The 27,493-nt window shown below is 41.0% G+C and overlaps 2 protein-coding genes across 9 annotated transcripts in view; both read right to left on the bottom strand.

The window, feature by feature from the left end:
- Nucleotides 1-2,305, bottom strand: part of LOC102290583 (dihydropyrimidinase-related protein 5) — a 24,820-nt gene extending 22,515 nt beyond the window's left edge. Inside the window, exon 1 of the mRNA XM_005947954.2 lies at nt 2,182-2,305. The gene's annotated coding sequence lies outside the window, so the exon portion shown is untranslated. The remainder of the gene's footprint in view (nt 1-2,181) is intronic.
- Nucleotides 2,306-4,479: 2,174 nt separating this feature from the next.
- On the bottom strand, nt 4,480-27,204 carry LOC102296060 (DNA (cytosine-5)-methyltransferase 3A; the record flags this gene model as incomplete). Of its 8 annotated transcripts, none has more annotated exon segments than XM_014329438.1 (16): nt 4,480-11,035; nt 12,970-13,088; nt 13,265-13,358; nt 13,870-13,955; nt 14,154-14,302; nt 14,388-14,478; nt 14,585-14,730; nt 16,319-16,403; nt 18,676-18,859; nt 19,815-19,927; nt 21,012-21,091; nt 21,755-21,799; nt 22,018-22,161; nt 24,480-24,627; nt 25,108-25,215; nt 27,046-27,204. In XM_014329438.1, coding segments are annotated over 16 exon segments (1,893 nt in total), but the record flags the coding sequence as incomplete, so codon positions are not given.
- Between the last annotated feature and the right edge of the window lie 289 nt (nt 27,205-27,493).

Raw genomic sequence — 27,493 nt, 5'->3', positions numbered from 1 at the left:
CCAGGCCACCTGGGTGAAAACCAGGAATCCTATCCACTAGAACAGATGGGACTGCTTGTGTTGGCCACTTACTTGGACATTCAGCTGTTGCTAGAGCCACCAGTTTGGTCACTGCATTGGTTGTCACAGTGACATCAACACTGCCCAGTCGCGGGTACTTTTTGCACAATTCTGACCAACATCCTGAATATTGCTGTCACTACTTAGACAAAGCAGAGAGCAGAAGGTGTTTAGTTGTGCAGTTTTTCAAGCTTCTTCCTCTGTATAACCTGAGAATCTCTGAGTGACCTCTGCACAGGTACTAGCTGCAGTATTCTCCTGAATCGTGCAGCGACTCAGACAATACCTCACATCAGAGCTGGTATAGCAGGAGAAGAAGTCAAAACTGGAGGTAAAAGAAATGGCTTAGTCTTTTGAAAACTGTTGCAACAGTATAAACTGTGAATCTCTGAGCTTTGGTATTGTCATTAAAGTGGCAGTAAACACATTTTCAAACTAGCAACAGCAGGTTATGAAAGTGCATAATTAGCAGTGGCAACACCATCATTCATCAGGTGGGAGGTGCAACAGGGCCATTATTAGATAAAGCTGCTCCTTACTTCCTCTTCCTGAAATGTCTGTCCTTATATGCAAGTTGCTGTACGTGGAGTCAAACCCAGGCCACCTGGGTGAAAACCAGGAAACCTGACCACTAGACAATGAAGTGATCAGATCAGGTTCAGTTGCTGCGAAAGGACATCATCACCTCCTTATCACCAGTCACACCAAAGGAGAGGGTGGGGTGCTTGCTGCACTCTACTGATCAGCATCCTGAACAATAGGTGTCGCCACTCAAAGCAGAGAGAAGAAGCTGTTTAGTTTTGCAGCTTTGCAAGCATCTAAAGCATTGTCCTCTCTAACGTGGGAAACTTTGAGCTCCTGCACATTGAAATGGTGGTAAAAACTGACAGAATTGCACATTTGTGCCTCAATCAAGGATACAAAAATTAGAAAATGCATGACCAGCCGAAACCCAAAGACTACACCAACAGCTCTGACTGTAAGGGCCTATAAGAACCAAGCAGCAACCTCCAAGGAAATCCCTTACATGTTAGGAATACCCAAAATTAGAGCATTAAAAGGGATGTTTACCATCTGGTACATAAATCACTGTTGGCATCTTCATATCAGCCCTGTAGGCGTGACGTTTGTATAAGTCTGCCTGCATACACAATAAGAGAAAAGTAAACCACTACATGAAAACAGGGCTGTTATATACACTGGGAGAACATGCAAACTCAGAAACCTAGCTGAGGCAAGGCTACACCACCACCCTAATTAACACGTTACACACTAGAAGACAACCATTGCATTCCTAATGGAAACAGACCGTGTGTAGGGCAGCAGTTACATCATCTAATCAGGACGCCCTCTGATTTATTCAGATCAATGTGGTGTACCTGAAGGATTTGCAGCACCCAGGAATACCCTCCAACCAAATAATGTGCACAACCTGGATTTTAAATCACCTGTTCACGTTTTGTACCCAGCCACACACACACCAAGGACTCCTGGCACACGCACATGCGCGCTCACACATCGTGCATACAAGCGAGTGTCCACGGTTACAGACAGACCCCTTCATTATCATCATCATCATCATCATTACCGTGACTCAATAAATTTGGGAGAAGAGAGAATAACCTAAAAGGGACTTACATAACAAACACACAGCCGTGCAGCACTGATGGCACGCCACACACACACACACACACACACACACACACACACACACACACACACACTCACCCATATTTCATCGCCCCAAACCACACGATGCCATTTTCACGACATCACCGCCAATTTTCCATTTTTTCACAGCATTTAAGCGAAACTAATGTTTTTTCATTCATTTACTGGAAGGAAAAACGTTGAGTTAATTCATTCACATTTTAATTTAGACGCAGAAACACGTCACTGATTTGCAAAAATGTAACAAAATATAGAAAATCTGCCAAATTTGCCTAATTTTCGTTTACAGAGACTGATTCATGTTCGTTATAACCATGCCGTTACCAATGTAAATGGCATAAAGAGGGATTTTAACGCCTCTAATTATGATATAGGTGATAAAATCTACCGATTGGTCAATAGCTCTACAGCCTGACGTCCTCTCATTTGTGGGATTTTCTGCCTTCTTACCCGGTTCGCAGATTCCGTGATCCTACTCAGCAGGAGCCTGCCTCCGATGCCCAGCACTGGCCGAGTGCGCGAGGACAGCTGGCACAACGCGAGCAGCAGACGCTTCTTCGGCGACCGTCCGGCAGCAGCCAATCAGGGGCCGTTCGAATGAGAGAAACCGGGAAACCGACCAATGGGAGGGGAGTTTAGTCTGTGGAAGGCGTTTCCTCTTCCTCTTTGGAAAGGGCGTGTCTTCTGCTGCTGTAGTCGTGATACCTTCACTAACGGTCAGAAATGTAAAATTAGCATCCGATTTTATTTTATAAAATAAAATAATTTGAGCGAAACATTGACTATTATTACTATCTTAGGCCACTTTAGTTGCAACATGAGTTTAAATTTGCTTTCGTTGATTATATTTCTGAAATGTTGATTATATATTAACAAAATAATAGCAGAAATACATTTTATTTTTGATTTATTTATCTTCTGCTGCTTAATCTTTAGACATGATCTCTGAAAAGATAAACCCTGCCCCACACGGGCTCTTTGTGTGATTGTTGCTTTTGACCCAGTGCACTCGAACGGGGCAGTTACAGCGTTGAGAGGTTACTTTGAGCACTTGAATGCAACAATATGGAGCTGAAGTGCCACAGTGTGGAGACAGGGATGCCCTCTTTGGCAGCTTGGCTGGCTGCAGCCGCTGTGGTGGGAATTCAGAAGAATTAATTAACAGCAGTCGAACCACAAGCCTGTGACCTGCACATATATACTGAATACACCTGCAATATCAACCTGCAGGAAACGAACAGCTGATTCACAGGTCAGGCATTCACAAGTCTTTCCAAAGCACAAAATTATGTCCAAATTGGCTCATGTGATAATTAATAGTGAACTTTAATACCTCATAGTATTCATGTAAGTGATATCTGTACTTTAATGATCATTGGGGCTCTAGTTTGGGAGAAACAACTCCCCCCCCCAAAAGAAAAAAAGAAACAAACAAACAAAAAAAACCCCAACACAGAACAAAAATACTTGTGGTTCACGAGACCTTTCCAGTCAATAATGTGTGTTATTTATATTTCATTAAGCTCTTTGCTGTTATTTATTTATGGGCATTTTTGGTTGTTGTCATTATAACAAAACTGTAAATAATAGCCAGCGTCAGTTGTGCAGATAGATGTGAAGAAAAATAGTAAATGGCTCCAGATCAATAGATTTCCCACTAATCTGTTCATAACATTTGAAGTAATCGTTCACTTTATTGAAACTAGAGAGCCATTTCTATTTTTACATAGATTTTTATATGATTTACATATAGTATTCTATTAGATTTTATTTTACCTCACTGTTATGCAGTGAGGGGCGGTGAGGGAAACATCAGACTTCACTCTATCTTAATTAGAGTAATTGTTTTATTATCTCTTGCCAACATCATACACATGCAGACAGCAACTTTTCAAAATGGCTCCCAATCCATTTCCTGCTCCCTTTAAATACTCTAAAGACACACCTTCTTAATACAGACTGGCCTATAAAAGAGCTGCAATTGAGGCAGGCTTCTGCTTTACTGGGAAAACAAGATGGCCACCACAAAGGTAACCTGCAACACTTTGTTACTTAAATGCTTCCCAACACTCACTTTTTAGATTCAACTGAGTTACTTTCCCTTTTATCTTTTGTTGGTCTAATTTGTTTTGAGCTTTTCTCTTTGAGCTACTTTGTTGTAGGTTATGTTTATCATTCTGGAGGAGCTGGAGTACTTGCAGATTCTTCACTTTCAGACCCAAAACGGGGAAAATATTTTATAATTTCACAAACCTTTTGGCTGTGGACCAGTGTGATTAATTTGCAGACTCATTCTTGATGGTTTCCTCTCCAACATGTGATGAGAAAAATGTGGTCAGCAGTTTTGGTTTGATTCGATGTGGAAAACTGACATCAGAGAAGTAAAATAAGCTGCTAGACCAGGGGTGTCAAACGTAGGCCCCGGTGACCAGAATCGGCCAAGCAATCGAGCCCACTGGACAGCTTTGGAAAATGTAATTGTCATTTATGCTACACCAAAGTAAACAAGATAAACAACAGAAAGTTCCTGTTTTTTCATTATCTGCTATAGAAATGTATGTTTGTTTGTTTGTTGTGTGGTTTCACAGAACAAAGCACATTTTCTGTGAATTAATGAAAACTTTATATTTTATAATTACAGGGCAGTTTTGGCCATGAAAATCCAGAACATATTCTGTAGTTTTACATCTAGATTTTTAAGACGTAGCACCCCCCAATGCCACATAGGTAGACACACTAAGCAGACAGTCACAATAAACAGTTCTTGTTTATTCACGGTTCATTTCTTACACTGTTCAAGTACAAAGTTAAAATGCCTTTTTAATTAGTTCATATTCATACAAGAGTAAAATAATAATAGTGCCTTTCTTCACTACCGCAAACATAAATACAGTAAATGTAAAGACAAACTTGATTTATACTCCTAACAATAAATTTTTCTTGTTTTCAGATAAAATTTTAGCACCTTTTGAAACACCAACAGGTCCTCCTTTTCCTAAAAGCTCATCTTACATTTAGTCCATGAGATGAGTGTCTGCATGCGCCACAGCATTGTATTTGTAGGTGTTGTGCATGTATCTCTGCGTGTGAGCGTCGGTTGCTCTGTGTCATAGCAGTGTGTGTTTGTCTGTGTATGTATGTGTGTGTTTGAAAGTGTATCAGTGTTTAAAACAGCGCATCACTCAGCCTAAAAGCTGTCGATAGGCGAACAGAAACATCATCACCGTATCACCCATCACTTAAAAACGTCAGCTCCTTTCCTCACACTTTTCCCCCCCATGGACCTCTCACACAGAGACGTGTTGGAGAAAAGGAAAATAAACAGCTGGAAACTGTAAACAGGCTGAAAATCGTCATGCCTGTGCTGAACCAGCAGCCTCCAGAGCAAATATAACAAACGCCGGTGAGCCCCAAGACTTAAACCGCTGGCAGCTGCAGTGAGTGATCACGCTTTTAATGCGATGCTCTGCTGAGAAATTTGGATCCTGGCGTACAGTCAGGTGTCACTTTGTCACAAAACGCCCACCAAGCAATGGCTTACATGTCAAGCTCACACATTTTATGGCAAGGGCACTCCCCAATGGCAGTGGTCTCCCTCAGCACACCACAAATATGGCTCGAGGAACGCAACAACAAGCCTGATGTTTGGATGTGGCCTCTAAACTTCCCAGATTGAGGGGGGCCTATACAATATTAGGCAGGTACTTTAATCTTATTGCTACTTTGGCGTGTATATACATCTAGGTATAAATATCCCCATCTAAAAGTTGTGAAGTTATTTAACTGTTTAACAGCTTCTGAAGAAGCTCAGATTTCCGGTTGACCAAAACTTTAGGAACTAAGTTATTAAATTTGATTTAAATGTTTTGGCATGGATCAGATCTGCACACGGCCTTAAATAAATCTGAAATGATAAAATTCTGTGAAGCTCATGTATTTTATTAATACGTTTCTTAAGTCTCAGGACCTCCAGACTGGGAACCGCCTTGTGCCAGTGGAAATTCAGCTTTTACAGACAGCTTTAACTCAACCCGTCTCTGTTTGAGAGCATCGCGTGGCTCATAGCTTCAACGATTTAAAATAGAACAAGTCACTATACTAACTGTAATATATGCTTTCTCTAGCCTCTCTCTCTCCACTCTAGGCTGAGACTGAACTGAACTGAGCACCAACCTGGAACAGTACACACACACAATAACAGATTATTACCGTAATTATTATTACCATATTATTATTATCGTTACTCCCTAATCTAACATGGAATCGGAGATTACACTGACTGACTGACATGCAGCACCTGGGGAGGGGCGGGGCAGGGCAGGGCGAGGTGGGGTTATTGGAGTGAGGGAGAGATTAGGGTAAGGGTGGGCAGGATTTGGGAGCACCAAGCGTCGTGGGCCATGATGATGTCACAGCCAGCAGCGCTGCGGAAAGCCTGATGGCGGACAGGCGGCCGGCAAGAACACAGTGTGTATGTATGTGTGAGTGTAGCGGTGTTGGGTGTTCTGTAGCGAAAGGAGAAGCGTGAAGGTTGTTTCCAGCAAATGAGAGTGTGAGTGTGTGTGAGACCTGCAGGAAGAGCACTGTAAAAAAGAGCAGAGTTTAAAAAGCACCTGAAGGTTGGTTGTAGAAACGGAGAGTAAACACGATGGAACAAAATCTTTGAACCTGCTGGCTTACTGTGGCTATGAGAGGTTGTGCATGTTTGTGTGAAGGTCTGTGTGTGTGTTTGTGTGTGTGAGACGGCATAGACTGCATGTGTCCAGTTGTTAGCTGGTATCTGAGGAAGGTCTGAGGATCGGAAGGCTTCCTGGAAAAGATGGTCGTCCGAGGACCAAAAGCACCAGACTGAAGTGTTTTCTCTAAAGGCAGCCCTGTCTAAATAAAACATACATATGAACTTGTTTCTCATAGTGTGTGTGTGTGTGTGTGTGTGTGTAATAAATACAGCCACCACACTGGATGACATTTCCTCTTCACAGAGCAGCTGAGTTCATCCCAGCATGCATTGGGTGAAAGGCAGATGAAACACCCAAGAAGGCTCACACAGCTGAACCTGTGTTACATAAGGAAGCTTCTTTTTATTTATACAGGGCTATCTGTTTCAGTCACAGGAAGTAGAAAGCCAGCATATTGTCCACAGAGTAAAGTCGGCCTCTGCTTTCAGCCGACGCAGAACGGTGACTGTAGGACGTTTTGGATCCCTGTGAAGCACAGGGGGAGAACGAGTGCCAGGGGGATGGCAGACTAGTCACTTAACTGACAGTGGAGCTGAGGCACAGAAAGAAGCTGCATTGTAAGAGGAGGGAGCGTAAAATGCTGCTGAGAAGAGGATGCTGAATGTCTTCTACTTCTAACCACCAATGTTTTAGGTTAATGCTTCTCGGAGGCGATGGTGCTCTGCAGGCAGAAATAATCCTGCAGAATGAGTTTAACCTCATTCTGTAAAAAACAGAAGTGCCTTAAACCTGGATTTTTTTTTTTTTTTTGAATGACCAGCAGGGGGCAATGCAAGAAAAGACTACTGGTTATTTTAAGTTGATGGATAAAATCCTGTCCTTTATATTCCCTATGGTTGGAGTTGGAGATTGAAAGCACATAAACAGAGACACAGACATCCTGAACTGAGATCCTGGGAATTTTGCTATGTTGATAGAAGTTTAACTTCCAGGGGAAAAATACCTTCTTTCTTTTTCTTATTTCTGTTTCTTATGTCCCAGTGACCTTTGAAATTAAAGCTAATTTAGATAGTATTTCAAAACTGTCCAAATAAATGCCTCGAGGGGCTTTCTCTTTAAAGGTGCTTTTTGCAGCTGTTTGCAGCTTTTAACTAAATCCTTCACCATCAGGGGGCAGTGTTTTCCATGTGGCTCTGTTGATATGGTTTTACCCTCTGATATTTGCTTTTATTCCTCAAGAGGCCTTTCATTCATTTACTCCTTTCATTTGCCAGACTGCCAGCCTAAGTAATAATACATAAACCTGATGTGCTATCTTGTGGTACAAAGTGGTATTACATGGTCCTACTTCACCAACGGCTGATTTCTCTCTAACATATTTAAGGAATTGCCAAAATCAGCTGATCTAGACCTTCTTCTGCTAAGTTGATGTGAATTTAAAGAAAAAAAAGTTTGATTAAAACTGTTCACTTCTATTTTGAGGTGAGATTTTCATATGAAACTCGGAATACTGTTAGTATACATTTGAGTTCACTGTACATATAAAAAATAAAATATGAATAGAATGAAACAAAAGCTAAATCCAGTTTCTACTTTGGTATCTTGGCAGTATTTGGATCTTATGTTCAAATGCCAGTTCAAAAACAGACAACAAAAGCATTGGAGTTAGTGCAGTTAGTACACATTTGGAGGACACTGTGCCACGTCCTAAACAATAAATATATTTGCATTTCATGATCTCAAATCCACTCAAACACTAAATTATTTTGCACATTACTTAATGTTTGGAATTTATGATGCTGGAGAGTTGTTAGCATAACATTTTACAGAAATTTCCCATTATCCCTAAATAATACCTTGAAGAAATAGAGGAAGTCAAAAGATAATCAAGTTAAATTTGAGATTACTTGAATTTAACTTCAAATCTATCAACCTAACATCCAATGAACGTCGTCTTCTGCCTTCAATAATGTTAACGAGGCAAACTTTGGTATAATATGATGACATCTACTTGTTCCTGATGATCATCAGCTGAGTGACATCAGAGTAATATTACATTGAAAATGAGCACCAAAGTCATTTAACAGTTGTCATCCCAGCGTAAGTGAAACACGAGGAAATATTTTCATTATTAAAAGCATTCGTGAACCTAGTGTCTGAAAACCACCAGGAAGTAATCAGTACAGTACACAGATGGTTTGCTTGTTGTGAGGAAAGTAGAAGTAGCTTGTGTTTTATATACGGTGTATAGAGTACATTTGCAGTATGAAGTATGGTTGTCTCCCACTAGAGGGCACTCTAAACACTGAGGATGCAGACAGCAGCAAGGATGTTTCTACTGTACTAGTTTTGAATTTCATAACTTTTGTTTACATTCAGAAGGTTTTTTGCTTTTATATATGTCAGCATTTTGATCTTACAATAAGGCTGTTAAAGTTAACTGAAACTAAACCACAAATTAGTTCACTGAAATAAAACGAAAACTAACCAAAACACTTACAAAACTATATAAAATATTAAACTATACAGCAACTGTCTTCGGTTTTAGTCAATTTGTCAACCAGGTTGAGGACACCAGGATGTCTTCATCTCTGTGTTTGTTTTGTTGTATTGTATTATTCCATCATGATAAAAACTACCATACATTTCATAATAAGGAGAAGTAAAACTAACACTGAAACTAAAGTGATAATAGTAAGTCCACCCTGGAGACACAAGAAACTACTGAAAAATACAAAAATCAAACATTAACAAGTAAAATAAACTCCTCAAACCACAGCTGCATCCCAATAAAATTCTGTTTTATTTTATTATTTCATATTGCTTTAGATAAAAGTGGATCTCTTTTTCTTTCTTTTCTTTGCACTGAGGTATAAATTCACCTGCAAGGATTATTTGTAGCACAAGAGCATCCTCCTCCTTTAAGAAACATTTAAAGGTTATAGTCTTATTAAGCTGTAGTCACACTAAGAAAAACGATCTATATATTAATCTGAGCTGGTCCCAAAAAGTTGATTCTGTTCATCTGGACGTAGCATTTTCAGTGACTTCCTCAGTCTCACCTGACTGCAGGTTTCCCCAACCTTATAAACAGTACCTTTGCATAATGACTAAAACTAGCACCAGTGAGTAACAATGGACTGTGAGGTCAGTTTCATGATCATAAACATGCAAATTGCCATACCATTCACAGAGAGTTGGGGAATGACTGCAATCACAGCATGAAAGTGAAAAGATGAACTCTTAGGCGTCCTCCTCAATTCAGAGATGCCATCCGCTTAGCCAGAGGTTGTTTGATTTCCCCAATGTATGAATCATGGCAATCCTTCTGGCACTTAACAGGGTGAACTATATTACTCTGTTTGTGCTGGGGGACCTGATCCTTTGGGGGGAGCAATTTTTGGCGCTGGGTGTTTTAGGGTTTGAAAGCTACCGAGACGTGGTGTTTACAGAAAATACGTCTCAGCTGTTCTATTACTCCTGAAAAAAAATGATCAACAAACATTTTTGCTTAGGTAGCAGTTGTCCTTCTTTCCAGGATTGCCTGGAGCTTCCTTTAGGTGTCTTCCCAGCTTTACTGAAGCCTTTGTGGTACAATGTTCATCCACTTCCGCTGTTCACTCGAGCGAAACGTTCCTCCCATTGAAAGCGCTATGTCCAGAATCAACTTTTTGGGATTTCCTTACCTGGAGCATGCATCAAGAAATCTAAGCTGCGTTATCTTCCTTTTGGACACTCTCCTGCACCCTCATTCAATCCTTAAACCTCACAGCTACCTGTTTTGCCTGCTGTTGCCTCCACCTGTTCGTCTATTTGAACTCAAAACTGCAGCGACTGAAACAAGCAGAGACCATTCAGTCTCCAAGAGCACCAAAATCTGTAAAAGTGTTGTATTAAAGTGGCACCATTTCGATTGTATCACTGCCTGACCAGCACCACAAATGTTACGTGTGTTTGTGTGTCTTTCTGTTTTCACAACACATGAATACAGTAAAGTGTTGCGGGACTCATTGGTCTGTTTGTATGTATTCATAGAGATCTTAAAGACAGAAAAAAGGCAGGGCATCTGTGTTAGTTTGGCGCCCCCTGGAGGTTTGAACTCCAGCTGATACGACACAGTAAAGCCAGAAGACATCAGTTTCAAGGTCGGACAGGAAGTTTGTGTATGACAGAAAACTGTACCCGTGTGTGTGTGTGTGTGTGTGTGTGTGTGTGTGTGTGTGTGTGTGTGTGTGTGTGTGTGTGTGTGTGTGGTAGCACGGTAGCACCAGGGGACTAAGGTCAGCCAGTGGTCTACAAGGGATCTCAGGAAGCAGTCCTTTACAGAGTGTGTATGTGAGTGTTTGTGTGTCTATGTCCGGTCATCTGTTTCATTTTGCGTCAGCCAACCTTCATGTACTGACTGTACACTGTGTATGGTTATCAGTGTCTGTTTCTGTTTATATGTGTGTGTCTGTACGTGGGAGGGAGTTGGTGTGTGTGACTAGTTGCAGGCAAAATACTCCTTCAGAGGAGCAAAAAGGTGCCTGATGACAGGGACGCTCCACGAACGCCCCAGAAGCCTTTGTCTGGCCAGACGACTCATGTTGGACACGTCGGTGTAGTGGACGGGGAAACCAAACACCCTGAAACAGACCACACAGATCATTACTTCAGACTTTAAATAGAAAAAGGTCTGTGAAGCAAAGCCAAGAAATATTTCAAATCACTTAGGATCCTAAACTTAAAAGAAGATTCTTTTTTTCATTTGAATTTGTTATATTTGTTAGTTTTTGTCTTTCAAAGATTCAAAAAGTTTATTGTCATGAGGACAAAGAAAAGCATTTCTCTGTGCAATGAAATTCTTTCTCTGCTGTCCACACACAGATGCTGGTTAATATGTGCAAATAAAATTGGAACAGATAAAATGCAAATAGTATAAATAAATAAATGGAGACAAAAACTGAAGTGTTAAATAGATTGGTGTGCAAAAGAGCTTTGAGCTTAATGCTGGTTTAATATGTAAGATGACCTGATGTGCAAAATTATTACTGTTAAAATAGTTCAGCTGTTCAAGAGTCTGACAGCAGTGGGGAAGAAGGAGTTGTTGAGTCGGGATGTTCTGGATTTCACACTTCTAAACCTTCGTCCCGATGGCAGAAGTGTGAACAGTCCGTGTTGGGGGTGTGTGGGGTCTTTGAGGATGGAGGCAGCTCTCCTCTGGACTCTGTGATGGTAGATGCTCTGCAGAGAGGGCAGCAGAGTCCTGATGATCTTCTCTGCAGTTGTTATTACTTTCTGCAGGCGTTTGCTGCAGTGATGCAGCTGGTCAGCGTGCTCTCCACAATGCAGCTGTAGAACTTGCTGAGGATCGTGGCCGACATACCAAATTTCTTCAGCCTCCTCAGGAAATACAGCTGCTGCTGCGCCTTCTTGACCACCTGTTGGTGTTCAGTGTCCAGGTGAGGTCCTCAGAGATGTAGACGCCCAGGTATCTAAAGCTGCTCACCCTCTCCACTTCAAGGCCCCGGATAAACTACGGCTGGTGATGCCTCCTCTTCTTCCTTGGATTGCAACTGGTCTATAGTCATTTTGGCAGGTGGTTTGGCTTTTCTTGGGAAGAGGGATGATGGTTGTGGTCTTGACTAAGGTCAGCCAGTGGTCTAAAAGGGATCTCAGGAAGTAGTCCTTTACAGTGTGTGTATGTGAGTGTTTATGTGTCTTAAATGTTTGCTTTTCATTTGCTTTGATTATTTTAATGTTTTACTTCTTGCTTTTGTTTCTTTCCCTCCATTGAAACGCGGTCAAATTATTCATTTACCTTGAATTTGACTGCTTCCACCTGTGTCTCATTTAGTAATCACCCCTCTTTTTATATGAACCCCACTTCTCATTTTACAATTTACATATATTGAAATTCTCAAATATTAGTCCCTCATTACCAAATAGTAAAACAGAGACACAATTTCATTTCATGAAATGGGAAATCTTGTTAGTTAAACATGTGGCACAACTACATCATAAGTTTTTAGCCCAATTAATCTCATATTGAGCTTTGTATTGTAAGACAAAGATGCTACAATAAGAGAAAGAAAACCCCACCAATCAAATGACTTCCTATAAGCAAGCACTTGGCAACAGTGGGAAGGAAAAACTCCCTTTTAACAGGAAGAAACCTTTAGCAGAACTAAGCTCAGGGAGGGCCGGCCATTTGATGCGACCATTTGAGGGTGAGGCGAGACACGTACATGATCTCAGGTCTAACATGCTTCAATTACAATCTCAACCCTACTATGTCACCATGTGACCATTTGACAGGATATAGCTTCTTTTAATAATTCAAACAAGTTCACTTTCATGCAAGAACATGCTTAAAACAATTAACCTCTTAACATCCACCTGTACAGGTATGTATATATGGATTTTTCATTTTTTAAGGTAAGCCTAAATGTAAATACAGAAGACCCATATGGTCAAAATGAAATCTAACCGTTACCCTTAGAGGTCTGCAGTCACCTGCTGGATGTTAAGAGGTAATAAAAAAACCACACACACACACACAAACACGTGGCTCCTGTACCTTTCCATCTCGGTGCACCACAGTATGTCCTCCTTGTTGTCCATGTAGACGGGGAAATGCTCGTCTTTCCCCTGCTTCACAGAGTTGGAGCGTGTCGTTATCGTACGCAACTTCTCAAACTGGAATTAGCATCCAGAACCAAACACGCACAGACAGACACAAACAAACAAACCAACACACGCATCCCTTTTAATCCTACAGCCTACTCTCATTTTCAACAGCAGCTTTCTGTGATTCAGACACACAAATACACACTCTCTCACACAAACACACACACATACACACAAGTGGATACCTTGGCTGTGCGGCCATGCTCCAGGCACTCCTGTAGGTCCAGCTTGTCGTTTGCCATCGGTGTCAGTGGCCTGCAGTATTTAGAAAAGCACAACCTAAAGAAGAGTTGCATTTTCAATTCAGTAAGGAAAACTCGTAATCACCCTGCAGCTGACTTTCCCAGGTGTCCGGCTGCTGTCTGTTCTTTAATTGGTTTTGTTTTCTTATGCTTTCAAACTCAATACTGACATTATTGCTCTAATCCAATCATCTTCTTGTACACCTTCTCCAAGTCAATCACCCTTCACACTGCACTTCTGTCTTTTTGCCTCTCAGATGCACATTAGTGCAACCCACCTCCTCCCCATCTCCGCCTCATCCTGGTGACTCAGAGCTCCATGCAAGCCTCCATCTTCACCACCACCAGTGTCTAGACTCTGGGGGGTCCTGTCCTCTAATTCCTGCTACTACTGAGATTTTGTTCTGCTACGATGGGTCATCGGAGACTAATCGCCAGACAACTGTATTGAATTCTGTATCTCAATAAATCATGTTCAGTTCTTCCAAATGATCTCTCCTTACTGAAATAAAGTGAACAAACCTGTGGTGTTTGTGTGTTTGTATCACCTGGACATGCCGGGCAGGTTTCCCCAGAAATAGCGAGCGCGGTGGGCAGCAGAAACTTCCTTGGCGTCGATCATCACTGGGTTGCACTGAAGAGGAATATGAATGTTATGTCATACTGCACCACGGCCCTGAAGACTTACTTTTGACCTAACTAATGGATGGATGGATAAATGGATCCTAACAACCTTCTGTACCACAACTGAGAATGTCCTGTGGGGATGTAGTTGGGGGGCTTTTTTTAAATTTCACTTACAGAATAACTGCTGTGGGTTTGTTTGCCGTACCTCTAGAAAGCGGGAGATGTCCCGTTTGTCGCTGACTCCCATAGCGACCACGTTCTCAAACAGCCAGAAGAACGGCCTCTCGTCGCCGGGTTTTGGCCGCGCCTCATGCAGCAGACGGTAAAACTCAAAAAACAACCGGCCGGTCCCCTCTGAAGGAAGACAGGGAAAGTTCAGCCTCCTTATTTCATTTAGCACAACGAGCAGCAAGTAAATGATTATACGAGCGCTTCCTACCATAAAGTCCTTTCCTTGCAGGGTTGACTATGGAAAGGTCGTTGCAGGGGCTTCCTCCTATCACCAGGTCAAATGGTCCCCATTTATCGATCTGCCGGTGGAAACACAGCACGTTAAAGATTACTGCCTTTAACATAATGTGAGGAAATTTTTCTGGTTACGTTGTGGTTTTGAGGAGCAATAATGATTTCTCTTACATGTTTGCGAGTTACGGTGCGTACGTCTCCCACGTACATGATGCGTCCCTCGTGTCGAACCATGCCGACAGTGATGGAGTCTTCACACACCTCTGATGCAACATACTTTTCGACCTGGATGCCCAAATCTTTCAGCACCAGAAGACCTGACAGACACACAAACATCATGCTAAAAACTCTTTAAGGGTTTAGGTTTTAAGATGGCGTGGCCACGTCCAGACGCCTTCCTGACTGCTCCGCGCAGATTATGCACCTTTTTAGTTGTTTACTTATTTATTGCTTTGTTACCTAATGCATGACTACTGCCTTACAACTGAGGACTTTCAACTCAGGACTTTCCATAAAGGCGCTCACACAGAACATTGCATCCTGGTATGGGAAGAGCTTTGTTAAGGACCAAAAAGGTCTTCACAGAGTGATCCGTACAGCAGAACGCTGCTGCAGGGCTGCTCTCGCCTCCCTTCAGGACATCTACAACAGGAGATGCTGGTACAGAGCAGCTCAGATATTGAAGGACCCGTCCCATCCCAGCAACAAACTGTTCCGACTTCTGCAATCAGGCAGAAGGCTCCGCGCCATTCGAGCAAAAACAGAGAGGCTCAAGAGAAGCGAGTGACACAGGAGTCATTGTTACCACATTCGCATATCATTCCTGATCCTTCTGGCTTCACAGCACAAGACACTTTAACGCCCCACTCACACAATGTACGTTCTCAGATTTATTTATTTTATTTATTTATATAATGTATATAACTCACTCACTCACTTACTGCATGCACATAATGTCCTCTTTGTATATATTCACTCACTGTATATAATGTTCTCTCTCTTTGCACAGTCGAGGAGCGTATCAGGTCACATTTCACTGCGTCTTGTACTTGTATAACTATGCACGTGAAAAATAAACAATCTTGAATCTTATTATAAATGTTTATCTTTTAAAATAGATATAAATCCTTGTTGTGGGGATAGGTTAATTGATTAATCCAAATTGCCACTAGGTGTGAATGTGAGTGTGAATGGTTGTCTGTCCCTGTGTGTTAGCCCTGCGACAGACTGGCGACCTGTCCAGGGTGTATCCCGCCTTTCGCCCTATGACAGCTGGGATAGGCTCCAGCGCCCCCCGCGACCCTGAAAAGGATAAGCGGAAGCGAATGGATGGATGAATATAAATCCTTCCAAAATACTCAAAGCTTCTAACAGAATGTGGTGAAACAACATTTATAACATACAGCATTTATAACAAATACCTAAACCCGCACAGTCAGAACGCCAGGCTGAGCCAATACCAGCTGTTCATGTTTGTCGTGTTCATTTTTAACTGCTTTGACAACTTTGGGATGGATGAAGTAAATCTTACTTTGTCTTCACATTTCTGTTTTATACTTCCACTTAACCACTTTTCTCATTTACCATTAAATTCACTTGCTTTATTTTTGTTTTATGTGTATCTGTATTATTTTTTATTTCATTTTCAATGGCAAGCTCTTCAATGAAGAAGAGATTTTAATCTGAGAATATCGTGAGCTGCACCAAACTTTTTTTCTGCGACTTAAACTGCGTGGAATAAGGATGTGACAGGATATCTTTATATTTCTTTTTGTTTCTTATTTAAAGCAACACACCCCGATTATGATGGCACAAGTCGTAAGGATAAAGGATCATATTAACCTGTTAATCAATAATTTATTGATGATGAGAATAGTGGTTAATTGCCGCTCAGCACTTACACACCTGTGGCAATGCCATCGAATAAAGAGAGGACTCTGATTGGTTGCCTCTTCTCTGCTGCAACTGGGGGATACAACTTGGCCGGCTCCTGAGAGAGGGTCAAGAGGAAGAGGAGATCAAATGAGATATCAAACTCTACAGTACGCAAAGGCAGAGAGCTTCTCCTGATAATGATCTGCTCTTTACTAAAGAAAAAAGTCAAGAAGAAGAAGAAGAAGGAGAGAATATCAATAATTAAAGGTGAACATGATCTGTTTTGATGTGCATTAACCTTCGTGGATAATTGAGAGCTGACGAGCCCTGGAGCGTAACCCACACTGATCTCCAGATAATTATGTTTCCAGCTAACTGTAATGATTCACACTTCAAAGTTCTATAAAGGTCATGACAAGAGATAAGATGTAAAGTGGCAGATACATTAAATTTAGCACAATCCATTGACTTACAGCATGCAATGTGAGCTTAAATAAGATGTCTGATATTCACAGGCTGCTGTAAGAAGTAATACAGTACCGAAGAGCAGGATGTTTATTAATACAATATAAAAGCAGCTTAATGAGCCATCTGAATTTGATGTTACCACTTACACAGCGACACTTCGGTGTCATAGCCCCCCCATGCTTCATAACAGCTATTCTCAAACTGCATTTTTAAAAATGGGCTATTGGTAGGGACTGAAAGAATGAAACTTGAGCTACAAACATTTGAAAACGAGTATTATTCTCCAGACTCTGTATTTATGCAGCCTTAATTAGTTTTTCATTAGTATTGTGGTTATGATGGCTAGCGTTGATCCATAAATTGCTGTTGAACTGCAGGTTAATGAATCCTGACAGGAATTCTGAGGCACCCCCTCTACCCCTTAGCCTGCAGGAGGCTTTAATGTGCTTTACCTGGTAATGATCTGGGCGGATGGTAATGAGGTGAGACACCTGTAAATGTTTAAACATCTGTTAACTGGCGGGAATCACAGACGCCCTCTTCGTGTTGTTGTTTGGATATGGGAACAGATTTATTGCTCGTCTATAAATGTGGGCTCGAGCTCGCAGCCTCTCTCTTCCACTGGGTCATTCGGTTCGCTGGAACTTTGGTTGCTTTATTTATTGTTTTACTTGCTCGTGGCTTATAACTGATGAACTCGCTGCATTAGTTATGTGTGGTAATTCTTTCCTACCTGTTGATCCTCGGTCGTGATGTGGCTAATTATTAAACTTGCAAATTGTAAACACAGCACATAAGAAGGTATATCTACAGTCATATTATCTACAAGTAAAGTAAAGTGAAAGTAAGAAAATATGTCTGCTTTTGGTTTCTCACACTGGCATGTGTAAATATCTGGGAATCCCCTTACTTCTGAAACAATCAGGACTTCATTAACGTGTTAGATGTTATGATGGAGGTCTTTAATCTTCATTAAGACTTTCACAGTTGATAAATTCTCTGGTCCTTCAGCCTTCATGGTAACGCAGAACAAAAGCAAGATAGCAAAGTGCTTCCTGCCTGGTGTTTCCACCCTTTGACAGATGGCAGTTAAAGGGAACTTTGACACTCGAGATCTGGAAGAAACTATAGGCATTGCATATGAATGGCGTATCATGTGATATGATATGACATCATATGAAGAGCAGCATCTGGACAGGATAGAGCTGATTTGGAGGAAAATTTTTGGACTTGAAGCTGTGTAGCACCAAGTGTCAGGAATTCTCGAAACAGATGTCTGGCAGCCGGTCAGTAAAGTGAAACAGAAATAAATCTGGCTTCTACAACAGGTCTGTGATCCAAAGCAGATTTGAGAATCTGCAGCGAGCTACAAGAAGCACGAGCATCTCCTAACTGTTCCACACTTTTATTTTAAAAAAAGAGGCAATCATGCTTTTGAGGTTGTAGCTACCAAATGTTAGAACAGCCTTCCTCGGCCTATCAGGTCAGCCAAATCACTGGTTTGTTTTAAACAATCACTAAAAGCTAAGTTCTCTAGGTTAGCTTTTGCTTAATCTTTCACCCATTATTTTTGGCCTTTTGTTCTTCTGATATGTCTCTATAGGAGTGTGTGTGCAGGAGTGAAAGACCCATGTGTTTGACTGTCTGTATGCATGTGTTATATCTATATGGATCTCTCTTCATTCATCAAATATGGCGCCACTTTTTTCTAGAAGGACTCTCCTACATTATGAAAACAGTGTTAAAAACAGATCTGGACAAACTTTTTTGCTCTTTAACAATCCACACAAATCAATTACAAGATGTGATAATAAAAGATTACTAATTTATCACCTCTGACACTCTTAACAACCAACAAGGCAATTCAAGCCCAACGAGTAAGGGAAATTGTTTTGTAGGAAGAGAGCATTCAAACTTACAAATTCCTGCTCGTGGTTGTTGGCAAAGAAATGCTGTAGTCTGCAGGGCCAGTCATCCCGCCGTCGCAGTAGGCCGTAGGTGTTGCGGGGTCCACACATGTAGCAGTTCCAGGGGTCTTCTTTGATGGCTGCCGCTGCTGAGCCAGCCCCGACCAGGAGATCCACGCACTCCACACAAAAACACCTAAACGCACACACAGCAATTCATCATGTCTCATGTCTATTTACCCACTCACTAATATGTCTTTGTCAAGTAACAAATAAAGTTCAGCCTTTGAACAGTGCAAGTCTCAGAGAAATTCCAAAAATAAAAAAGACTCGTAGGCTTCGTCTCGAACTCTACTGACAGTGCAATTAGAAGAAGACTGAAAAAGTATGACCTGTTCGTAAGGGTTGCTGGGAAAAAGCCTCTTTTCTCTAAAAAGAACATGGCAGCATGGCTTAGGTTTACAAATTAAATCTGGAGAAACAACAGACTTCTGGAACAAAGTCCTTTGGACATTCAAGACCAAAGTGGAGATAACTGGCCATAATGCACAACACTCAATTTAGCATATCAGCATAAACACCCCAAACCTGCTGCAATTACAGCTGCCAGTCTTTTAGGGTATGTCTCTACCAGCTTTGCACATCTAGAGACTGAAATCCTTGCCCATTCTTGCAGCTCTACAACAGAATGGCTGAAACTTCAGTGAACATGAATAACATTGTAACGAACAGTGAACCAAAATTCCTTTACTAGGATATGAGGATCTCATTAAGTCATACAGAAAACAAATACTTCAAGTTGTTGCTACTTAAGGTGAACCTACAAACTACTGAAGGTGTTGAGGTGTACCTGGCTTTTTACAGGACTGCAGAGAGTTCTTTGAAAAAACCACTTTGGACTGAAGCTCATTATTTTCATGTCTGATCTCTGCTCTGTTTGCAGTGAAAGGATTAGAGCCGAGATGCCAAAATCAACTGTGTACTCTCTTTTGAAATAAACAAATCCACATGAGCTTTGTGCCAATAAAGAAAGTGATTTATCACGTTTGGACATTTAGGTGTAAACTGTTTCGGTACATGTGAAATTGAAAACCTTAGCAGGACCTGAATGTGCTGAAAGAAGCTGCTGTTTGCAAACCCCTGATACTGACCTACAGCAGTTGTTGTTGCCACACATGAGCACTTCCCTGCCTCCACAGCAGATGGTGCAGTAGGACTGGTAGCCATCATCGTCATACTGGTAGGCGCACTCCAGGAACGAGTTCTGCCGAGGAGCAAAACACAAGTTTTTTTTTGTTTCTCCTTCTGTTCATTGAGTTTATTTTTACATGCCTGTGAACTACAACAGATTACCAATATGTAACCGATGTTCCAACAATATTGTCACTGCTTCCAAAACAGCTAGCTGCTTGGATTTTTCCCCTGGGGAAATGCAGCTTCCACAAATACTGGGTGAGATATTTGTTGCTGGAAGAAATTTATCATGGAAAAACATTTCTGGTTCCAGCTTCCCAAATGTGAGAATTTGAGACTCTTTGTATTATTTAGTATTGTTCTTAATATCTTTGTGGTCTGGATTGTTTTTTCATTCACTTTTGCATGTTGACAGGCAAAAATACTCAGTTAATAATAATAATAAGAGTGATTAGTTGCAGCCTTGGAGAACTGTACACACAGGAACCTTCATGTTGAACATGCAGAATCTGAGCATAACAGCTGAGATTTGGGGTATTCCGGGGCTGTCTGCGGTCTGTTTATGCTCACATCGTGTGAGTTCTTTTGACCAATCACATGCTACCTGATTACTTGAACTCAGTAGTAAGTTCAGTTTAAAATCACCTGGAAGTGCCAAATATTCATAGTTTGTTTGTTTTATAAGTGTTATATAGAGTTAAAGCATTATGTTTTATATATGAGACCTTTAAAGCTGTAGCTTAACACCTCTGAATAAAGCTCTGCAGTAAAAGCTACAGCAGTGCAATTGTACGTAGCATTATTGGGAAAACTTGTGATGCTGAAAAATGTATGAATATAGTCAAACTAATTTCACAAACTAACTCCTTCATCCACCTATGGGACAGTCAGATTTGACCACACTGAGAAACCTTTCATGTTTAACCTTTCATGACCAACCTGTGCTTTGGCCTCCTCTCACAGTCCAGAGACATGCTTGTTAGGTTAATTGGTGATTCTAAATTGGCTGTACATGGGGGTGCGAACGGTTGTCTGTCTATCTGAGTGCACGGCGCCTGTACAGTTTGGATAGACTACAGCCCCTCTGTGACCTTAGGCTGGATAAGCAATTAAGAAAATAATAAATAATAAATAATAAAAAGAGGGATTCTCACCTTGCAGCCCTGGCACATTGCTCCTACAAACAGAGGATGCTCCAGGGAGACATTGAGGCTTCCACAGGAGATGCAGATATCTGAACAAAAACAGAGAGAAAATACAGACAAACTAAATCTACAGCATTTGTTAGTTTGTTTAAGTGTCTGTTTATATGTACTTTGACATTTTGTAGACAGTAAACACATTAGCTATTTGTCTAAAATGTAGGGACAGTTAAAAGGCCTGAATCAGATAACGAGACAGACTGCTGGAATAAGGTCTCAGCATATCTGCTATGCTACTACAATCTGGGGCCGTATAGGGTTTGTGTGATTAAAATTACTAAATAAAATGAACTCTAAATTTTACAGGAAAGAGCAGAAAAAGTAGGAGTGATATGCAGTCGTTGGCTGGTCCAATTGAAGGCAGGTTATACAGATCTAGTAAAACTGATTTATTTTACTGCTTATGCTTAACAAGCGAAAGCTTAATAATAGTCCTTTATTCTTTTTTATTAGATGAATTTGAGAGACAACTACGAACCAAATGGCGGTTTAAGGAGATAAAGCATTTTTTAAAGGATTGTGTCAATCTTTGTTAATCCTTTATTAATATTTTGTGTCATGTTATTACTCAACTTTGAATCTTCTGGATCCAAGGTTAACCAAAGCTAAGACAAAAGAAATACTAGAAAGAAAATAAAGTATCCCTTCTTTGGTTTAAATATGAATGACGGTTAAACAACTGGAGATGCTTTTACCTTCTATATTCCTGGTCTTCTTTTTGATCTCAAATATAAGTCTCTCTGGAAAACAAAACACAAGTTAGTTCAAATACATATAAACGATAACAACAATACAAGTTTAATAGAAGGTATGATATTATCAGCCTAGTGTGGGTTTAAAAGAAAGCGGAATATTAAACAACAATCTGTGTTTTCATTTTACATGCTAAATGGACAAAATAAAAAGAAAGGTTTTTTTTATTTATTTCAATTTCAATTTTTTTTTTTTGCATTTTTACCTCTGGTCCCTTCGTCGATCACCTCTCTGATCTTTGCTTTTTCTTGCGTGTTTTTGCGTGGTTTCTTTGCAGGTGGAGGTGTGTACGCAGCCTCAGGCTCCCCCCACATCTCTGGGTACACTTCCTTATATGGATTTTGTTCCTCTGTAGAGATAGGGGCATGAAGTTAACACATGGACACATTAAATGAACTAAAGCAGGGCAATGTTTGTACTGAGAGAGATCCATACAGCTTTATGGAGCGTACTTTTGATAACTGATAAATGTTTTTGCTTTCAGCCCCACTTTTCCTGTCAGTAATGACAATTTCTATGGTTTAGATAGAAATTGTTGCAGTAAATATTCTTTTTAGGATACGGGTCTTTTCTACATACAAATAATTTGTAACTTTTCCCAAAGGAAAATCACAAAGGTTGTAAAACAAAAACAGAAGTTTAACAGTTTCACCTGATTCTTTAAGTAAGACTTCATTTACTAAAGCAAAAACACATTTGGTTACCCAAATGGCCCCCCCCCACAAAGAAAAAAAAACAGCAGAAAAAGATATAAACATCTGTGGAATCAGATAAGACAGACACCCTGCCAAACCAATATGCCTTACGTGGATAGGAAACCCCATAAGAGCTGGAAAAAACCCTCCTTAACAGAATAATTAATACATTAATAATGAGCTCATTTGTCTTGTTTTTCTGCCAGTGGTGCAGCGACTGAAATGTAACAAGTGGAAGAGAGCTGGAGAGATCCATATAACATATAAAAGATGACTTTCACTTTGGTTGTTAAACAGACAGAAGGGACTGAATGAATATGTCATAATTAGAGTAAACTGATGATAATGATATCTTTATCATACACATAAACTAAAGAGACAGAATCAGCCAGGCAGGTAAATTAAAACTGCAAAGATTCCAATTTCAGACATTTTTATTACAGTGAACCTCAAGTTATCAGCAGCTGCATATTAGCAGAGTAGCATGTAAATAAACCACATTTTTGGTTAGATAGTTTCTCTATCACACAGATGGAAAAAAATGGTTGCCTGTAGCATCCTACGAAAGAAAAAAAACGACTGTGCGGCATTATGCTGACCAATATCAAGGTTAATCACTGCACTAGGTCTTTACTGCTATTGAACTCCAGTGTGTTGTATTACTAATCAATGCAGCGGTGCGTATCACACAACTGTGGTGCAAGATGAACGCTAATTTAAATGTTTATATAGAATTAAAGTGGACTTTCTTTAGAACTTTTAACCTTATTTTGATTCAGTTATCCAGTGTGTGACCCTCTGGAAAACTGCTGATTTTTATTTTACACTGTGGCTGAACACAAACTCAGCTTTGGACTATAGTCAGAGGCATACATGGATCCAGACACTTTTTTCACTAATTGTTTTCTTATCCAAGGCTAAATCCGTGTGTGGAAGCTCCAGCAGTGTACAGTTGCTTATCACAGCCAACAACTTATACAGCTGTCTTTGATATCCTTGTAGCTAAATGCTTTACATGCGCAGTGCTGTGAATGTCATGGTCAAGACTGCAAAATAAAAAACGTTATACCAAAGATGTGAAACATGAGTAAAAATGGCCCTGAAATCTGTCATTTCTCCACTTTTTTCAATAAAATATCTTGCTATTTCCTTTATTTTGATGCCAGCTTTACAGCCTTACAAAATGGGCACAGAGCTAAAATAATACTATTAATATTACAATACTATTATTATTATTTTGCTCACAATAACTCTACATCGCAAGGTTTTGTGCTTTTCTCCACCCTCACGATTAAACTGTAATGTTCACTGAATGACAGCAGACCCCGAATGTGAACGTTTTCAGAGTACACTCATTTACATTTATTAAAGCAAGAAGATCAAATTAAGCTCAAACTGAGTTAACTGAATTAAAATGAGTTTAATGTCTCTGGTATAGATACTGGGATCTATAAACATGACCTGGTTCAACTGGCCACCCATACTGTAACACTGCCTCTACCATGTTTGACAGGTGATATGTTATGCTTCGGCTCATGAGCCGTTTCTGTCCTTCTCCATACTTTTCTCTTCCCAGTCATTCTGGTGCAATTTAACCTTGGTTTCATTTGTCGAGATACTTGTATTTTAATGTTTCTACAAAGTCTAATCTATTCTTCTTGTTCCTGGGTGTAACCAGTGGTCTGTGCTTTTTTGTAAATCCCATGTATCTCCATTCATCAAGGTGTCTCTTTACTGTAGACTGACAATGATACGCCTACCTCTCTCAGAGTGTTCTTATTCAGTTAGATGTTTAGTTGTCTTCTGGGGATTTTCAGGCAAGAATAATTTCTAAATTGCATTTACATGTGCTGTGTACTGTGCATTTACAGTACACAGCACATAGTGTGGCTCCTACAGTTGTAAACAGGTAATTTGCTGTGCCCAGTTAACAATGATGGAGGTGGTGTTTGTGTGAGAGAAGATGACATACCCTCTGGAGGGTCCAATGATTGTGGACCAGCGGGCAGGAAGCCGGTCATGGCCCACTCTATCATCTCTCTGGTCTGAAGATCCACCCCCTCCGCATCATCACTGCCATCACAGGAAGGAACTGGCCTCCCCGCCCGGACGCTGGCCACCTAAACATAACATACACAAGCAGTCGAACTTATGCATATACCAAAGTTTCCGTATCATTAACTGGAAATAGAAGTGATGGCAGTGATGGAAAACAGTTTTTCATGTGGCTCCTATGGCAAGTTAAAACACTAATGTGGTTGTAGCATACGAGACACAGTGGGTGCCACTGAAGCTTCTCTCTCTCACTTTTTCACCAAAAACAAACCCCACACAAAATTATAGATTGGACTGCTGTTACCCACATGTTACCACTTTTAAATTGTGGGCAGATCAAGATGAGAACACCACCTCCACAAATGCAAAATAGCCAACCAGGCTGAGCGCACAAGAGAGGAATGACTCTTAGACCAGCACATTCATATTTTTTGTCTTTTTTGGTATTTGATTTCATCCTGAGAGATTTATAGTTTCCAAGCCTATTAACATCAACATCAACCATCTACACACTCAGAGCAGAGGTTAAATAGTGGGTTTGTTACCCGCAGAGCCTCGAAGATGGCTTTCCGGTACATGGACTGTTTGTTGTAGGTTGGCTGGTGGAAGGCAGATGAGAAAGCGCTCAGGGGCATCAACTTCTCCACACAGACCTACACAGTGAAGGAGGAGAGCCACAAATCATCATCAGAAAAGAAGATACCTTGAAATCTCTATTCTTTTAGAGAAGATTTTAGACTTTTAGACATAAAAACTTGGTCTTAGCTTACTAAATTCTCAATGTTCAAAATTCACAAAAAAATAAATTATTATATTTTCCCAAATTTTATCAAATAATTGTGAATAAATTCATAAAGATTTCAGCCAAGGAACTGTAGCTTCAACGCAGTCTACCACAGACGATAGCTGAGAATCATATTTCAAAAGTTTTAATTGACTGACAATATCTCCATATATTATCATCTGTAATTTTATTTGTTTACATTTGCTGCACATCTCTTTCTCCCCCCTTCAGAGGCCGATAAGGTGAACCAGGACTTGAGGCTCATTGCAGTAACTTCAGGTTTAACCCTGGATTCTTCAGGAATTACTTTATTTCTGCTGTTTGCCTGGGCTTGTCTGGGCTTGTCTGCTTGGGCCCAGACCTCCCTCTCCCCAGCCACCTCCTCCAGCTTGTCTGGGGGAACACCAAGGCATTCCCAGGCCAGCCGAGAGATATAATCTCTCCAGTGTGTCCTGGGTCTGCCCCAGCCAGGAGGCGCCCAGGAGGCATCCTTGTCAGATGCCCGAACCACCTCAACTGGCTCCTTTCGATGTGAAGGAGCAGCGGCTCTACTCTGAGCCCTTCCCGAATGGCCAAACTTCTCACCTTATCTCTAAGGTAGAGGCCAGCCACCCTTTGGAGGAAGCCCATTTCTACTGCTTGTATCTGTGATCTCGTTCTTTGGGTCACTACCCACAGCTCGTGGCCATAGGTGAGGGTAGGGACGTAGATCGACCAGTAAATTGAGAGCTTCGCTTTTACACTCAGCTCTCTCTTCACCACGGCGGAACACCAGTCCGTCTGTCGATCTCCCGCTCCCAACTTCTCCCGTCACTCGCGAGCAAGACCCCGAGATACTTAAACTCCTCCACTTGGGGCAGGAACTCGTCCCCGAACCGGAGTGGGCACTCTACCCTTTTCCGGCTGAGGACCATGGCCTCAGATTTGGAGGTGCTAATTCTCATTCCCACCGTTTCACACTCAGCTGCGAACCGTTCCAAGGCGAGCTGGAGGCAATAACCCGATGAAGCCAACAGAACCACATCATCTGTGAAAAGCAGAGATGAGATCCTGAGACCTCCGAAGTGAAAGCCTTCCGCCACTTGGCTGCGCCTAGAAATCCTGTCCATAAAATTATGAACAGAACCTGTGACAAAGGGCAGCCCTGGAACGAGTCCGACTTATTGCCGGCTATGCAGACCAAGCTCTTGCAACGGTCGTATAAGGACTGAATGGCCCGTAGCAATGGGCCAGACACCCCATACTCCCGGAGCACCTCCCACAGGACACCCCAAGGGAAACAGTCGAATGCCTTCTCCAAGCCCAGAAAACACATGTAGACTGGTTGGGCAAACTCCCATGCACCTTCAAGTATCCTTGAGAGGATGAAGAGCTGATCCAGTTAATATATAGATATTTTCCTTAAAACTGTTACTCTTACATAATATTTGTAGGTAGACACACTTACTGGTTTCAATTATTATTATTTTTATTTGTAATTTAATTGCTCTCCGCTGGTTAGGACTACTTGTGTTGCAGCTGAAAGACTAACACTGTCCCACACAACAAAACCATGGCCTGCTTATATTTAACCAACAGTTTAATTTAATTGTAATTATAGTACATTTTCTCTTGAGTGCATTTTATTTTTAGCCACCACTACATCAGCATCAGCACTACATCATCAGATCTGTCTAGCCGTAGCACTAATGATACTCACCACAGAGAATTTGCCATCACCAAACCACATTACCCAGCGAGTGCCATCTGCAGCTCGACTCCGGCCGCTCATCCACCAGGAAACAATCCGGCCGGGCCACCAGGAGAAACCTCGCAGCTTTCCAAACACCAGAGTCCCGATGCCAAAGCCCCGACCATCCTGTTGGCACACACAGAGAAAACAACTGATTTCTAACTGATTAAATAGCTGCTAAACTGAATATTAGAGTCTGAAAAATAGATATAATGGAGGAAAATTGCACTTAATCGTGTTTCCTTTCTATGAGGCATCTTTAAGGGGCTCTTTTAGAGAGCATTTTGCTTTAGGGACTAAAAATGTAAACTTTCCTCCAGTTTTAAAAGAATGATGAGTTTCTTAGCAACAGACTCATCAAATTAAAGGCTTTTTAAAACCCTTTTAATATCAAACAGAATATAATTTTTTTTTT

The sequence above is a fragment of the Haplochromis burtoni genome, unplaced genomic scaffold (genome assembly GCF_018398535.1).
Source record: "Haplochromis burtoni strain Fernald_Lab_line unplaced genomic scaffold, NCSU_Asbu1 Contig_567, whole genome shotgun sequence".
Taxonomy (NCBI): Eukaryota; Metazoa; Chordata; class Actinopteri; order Cichliformes; family Cichlidae; genus Haplochromis; species Haplochromis burtoni.
The sequence above is the reverse complement of the archived record's forward strand: the minus strand, read 5'-3'. Positions and strand labels throughout refer to the sequence as shown.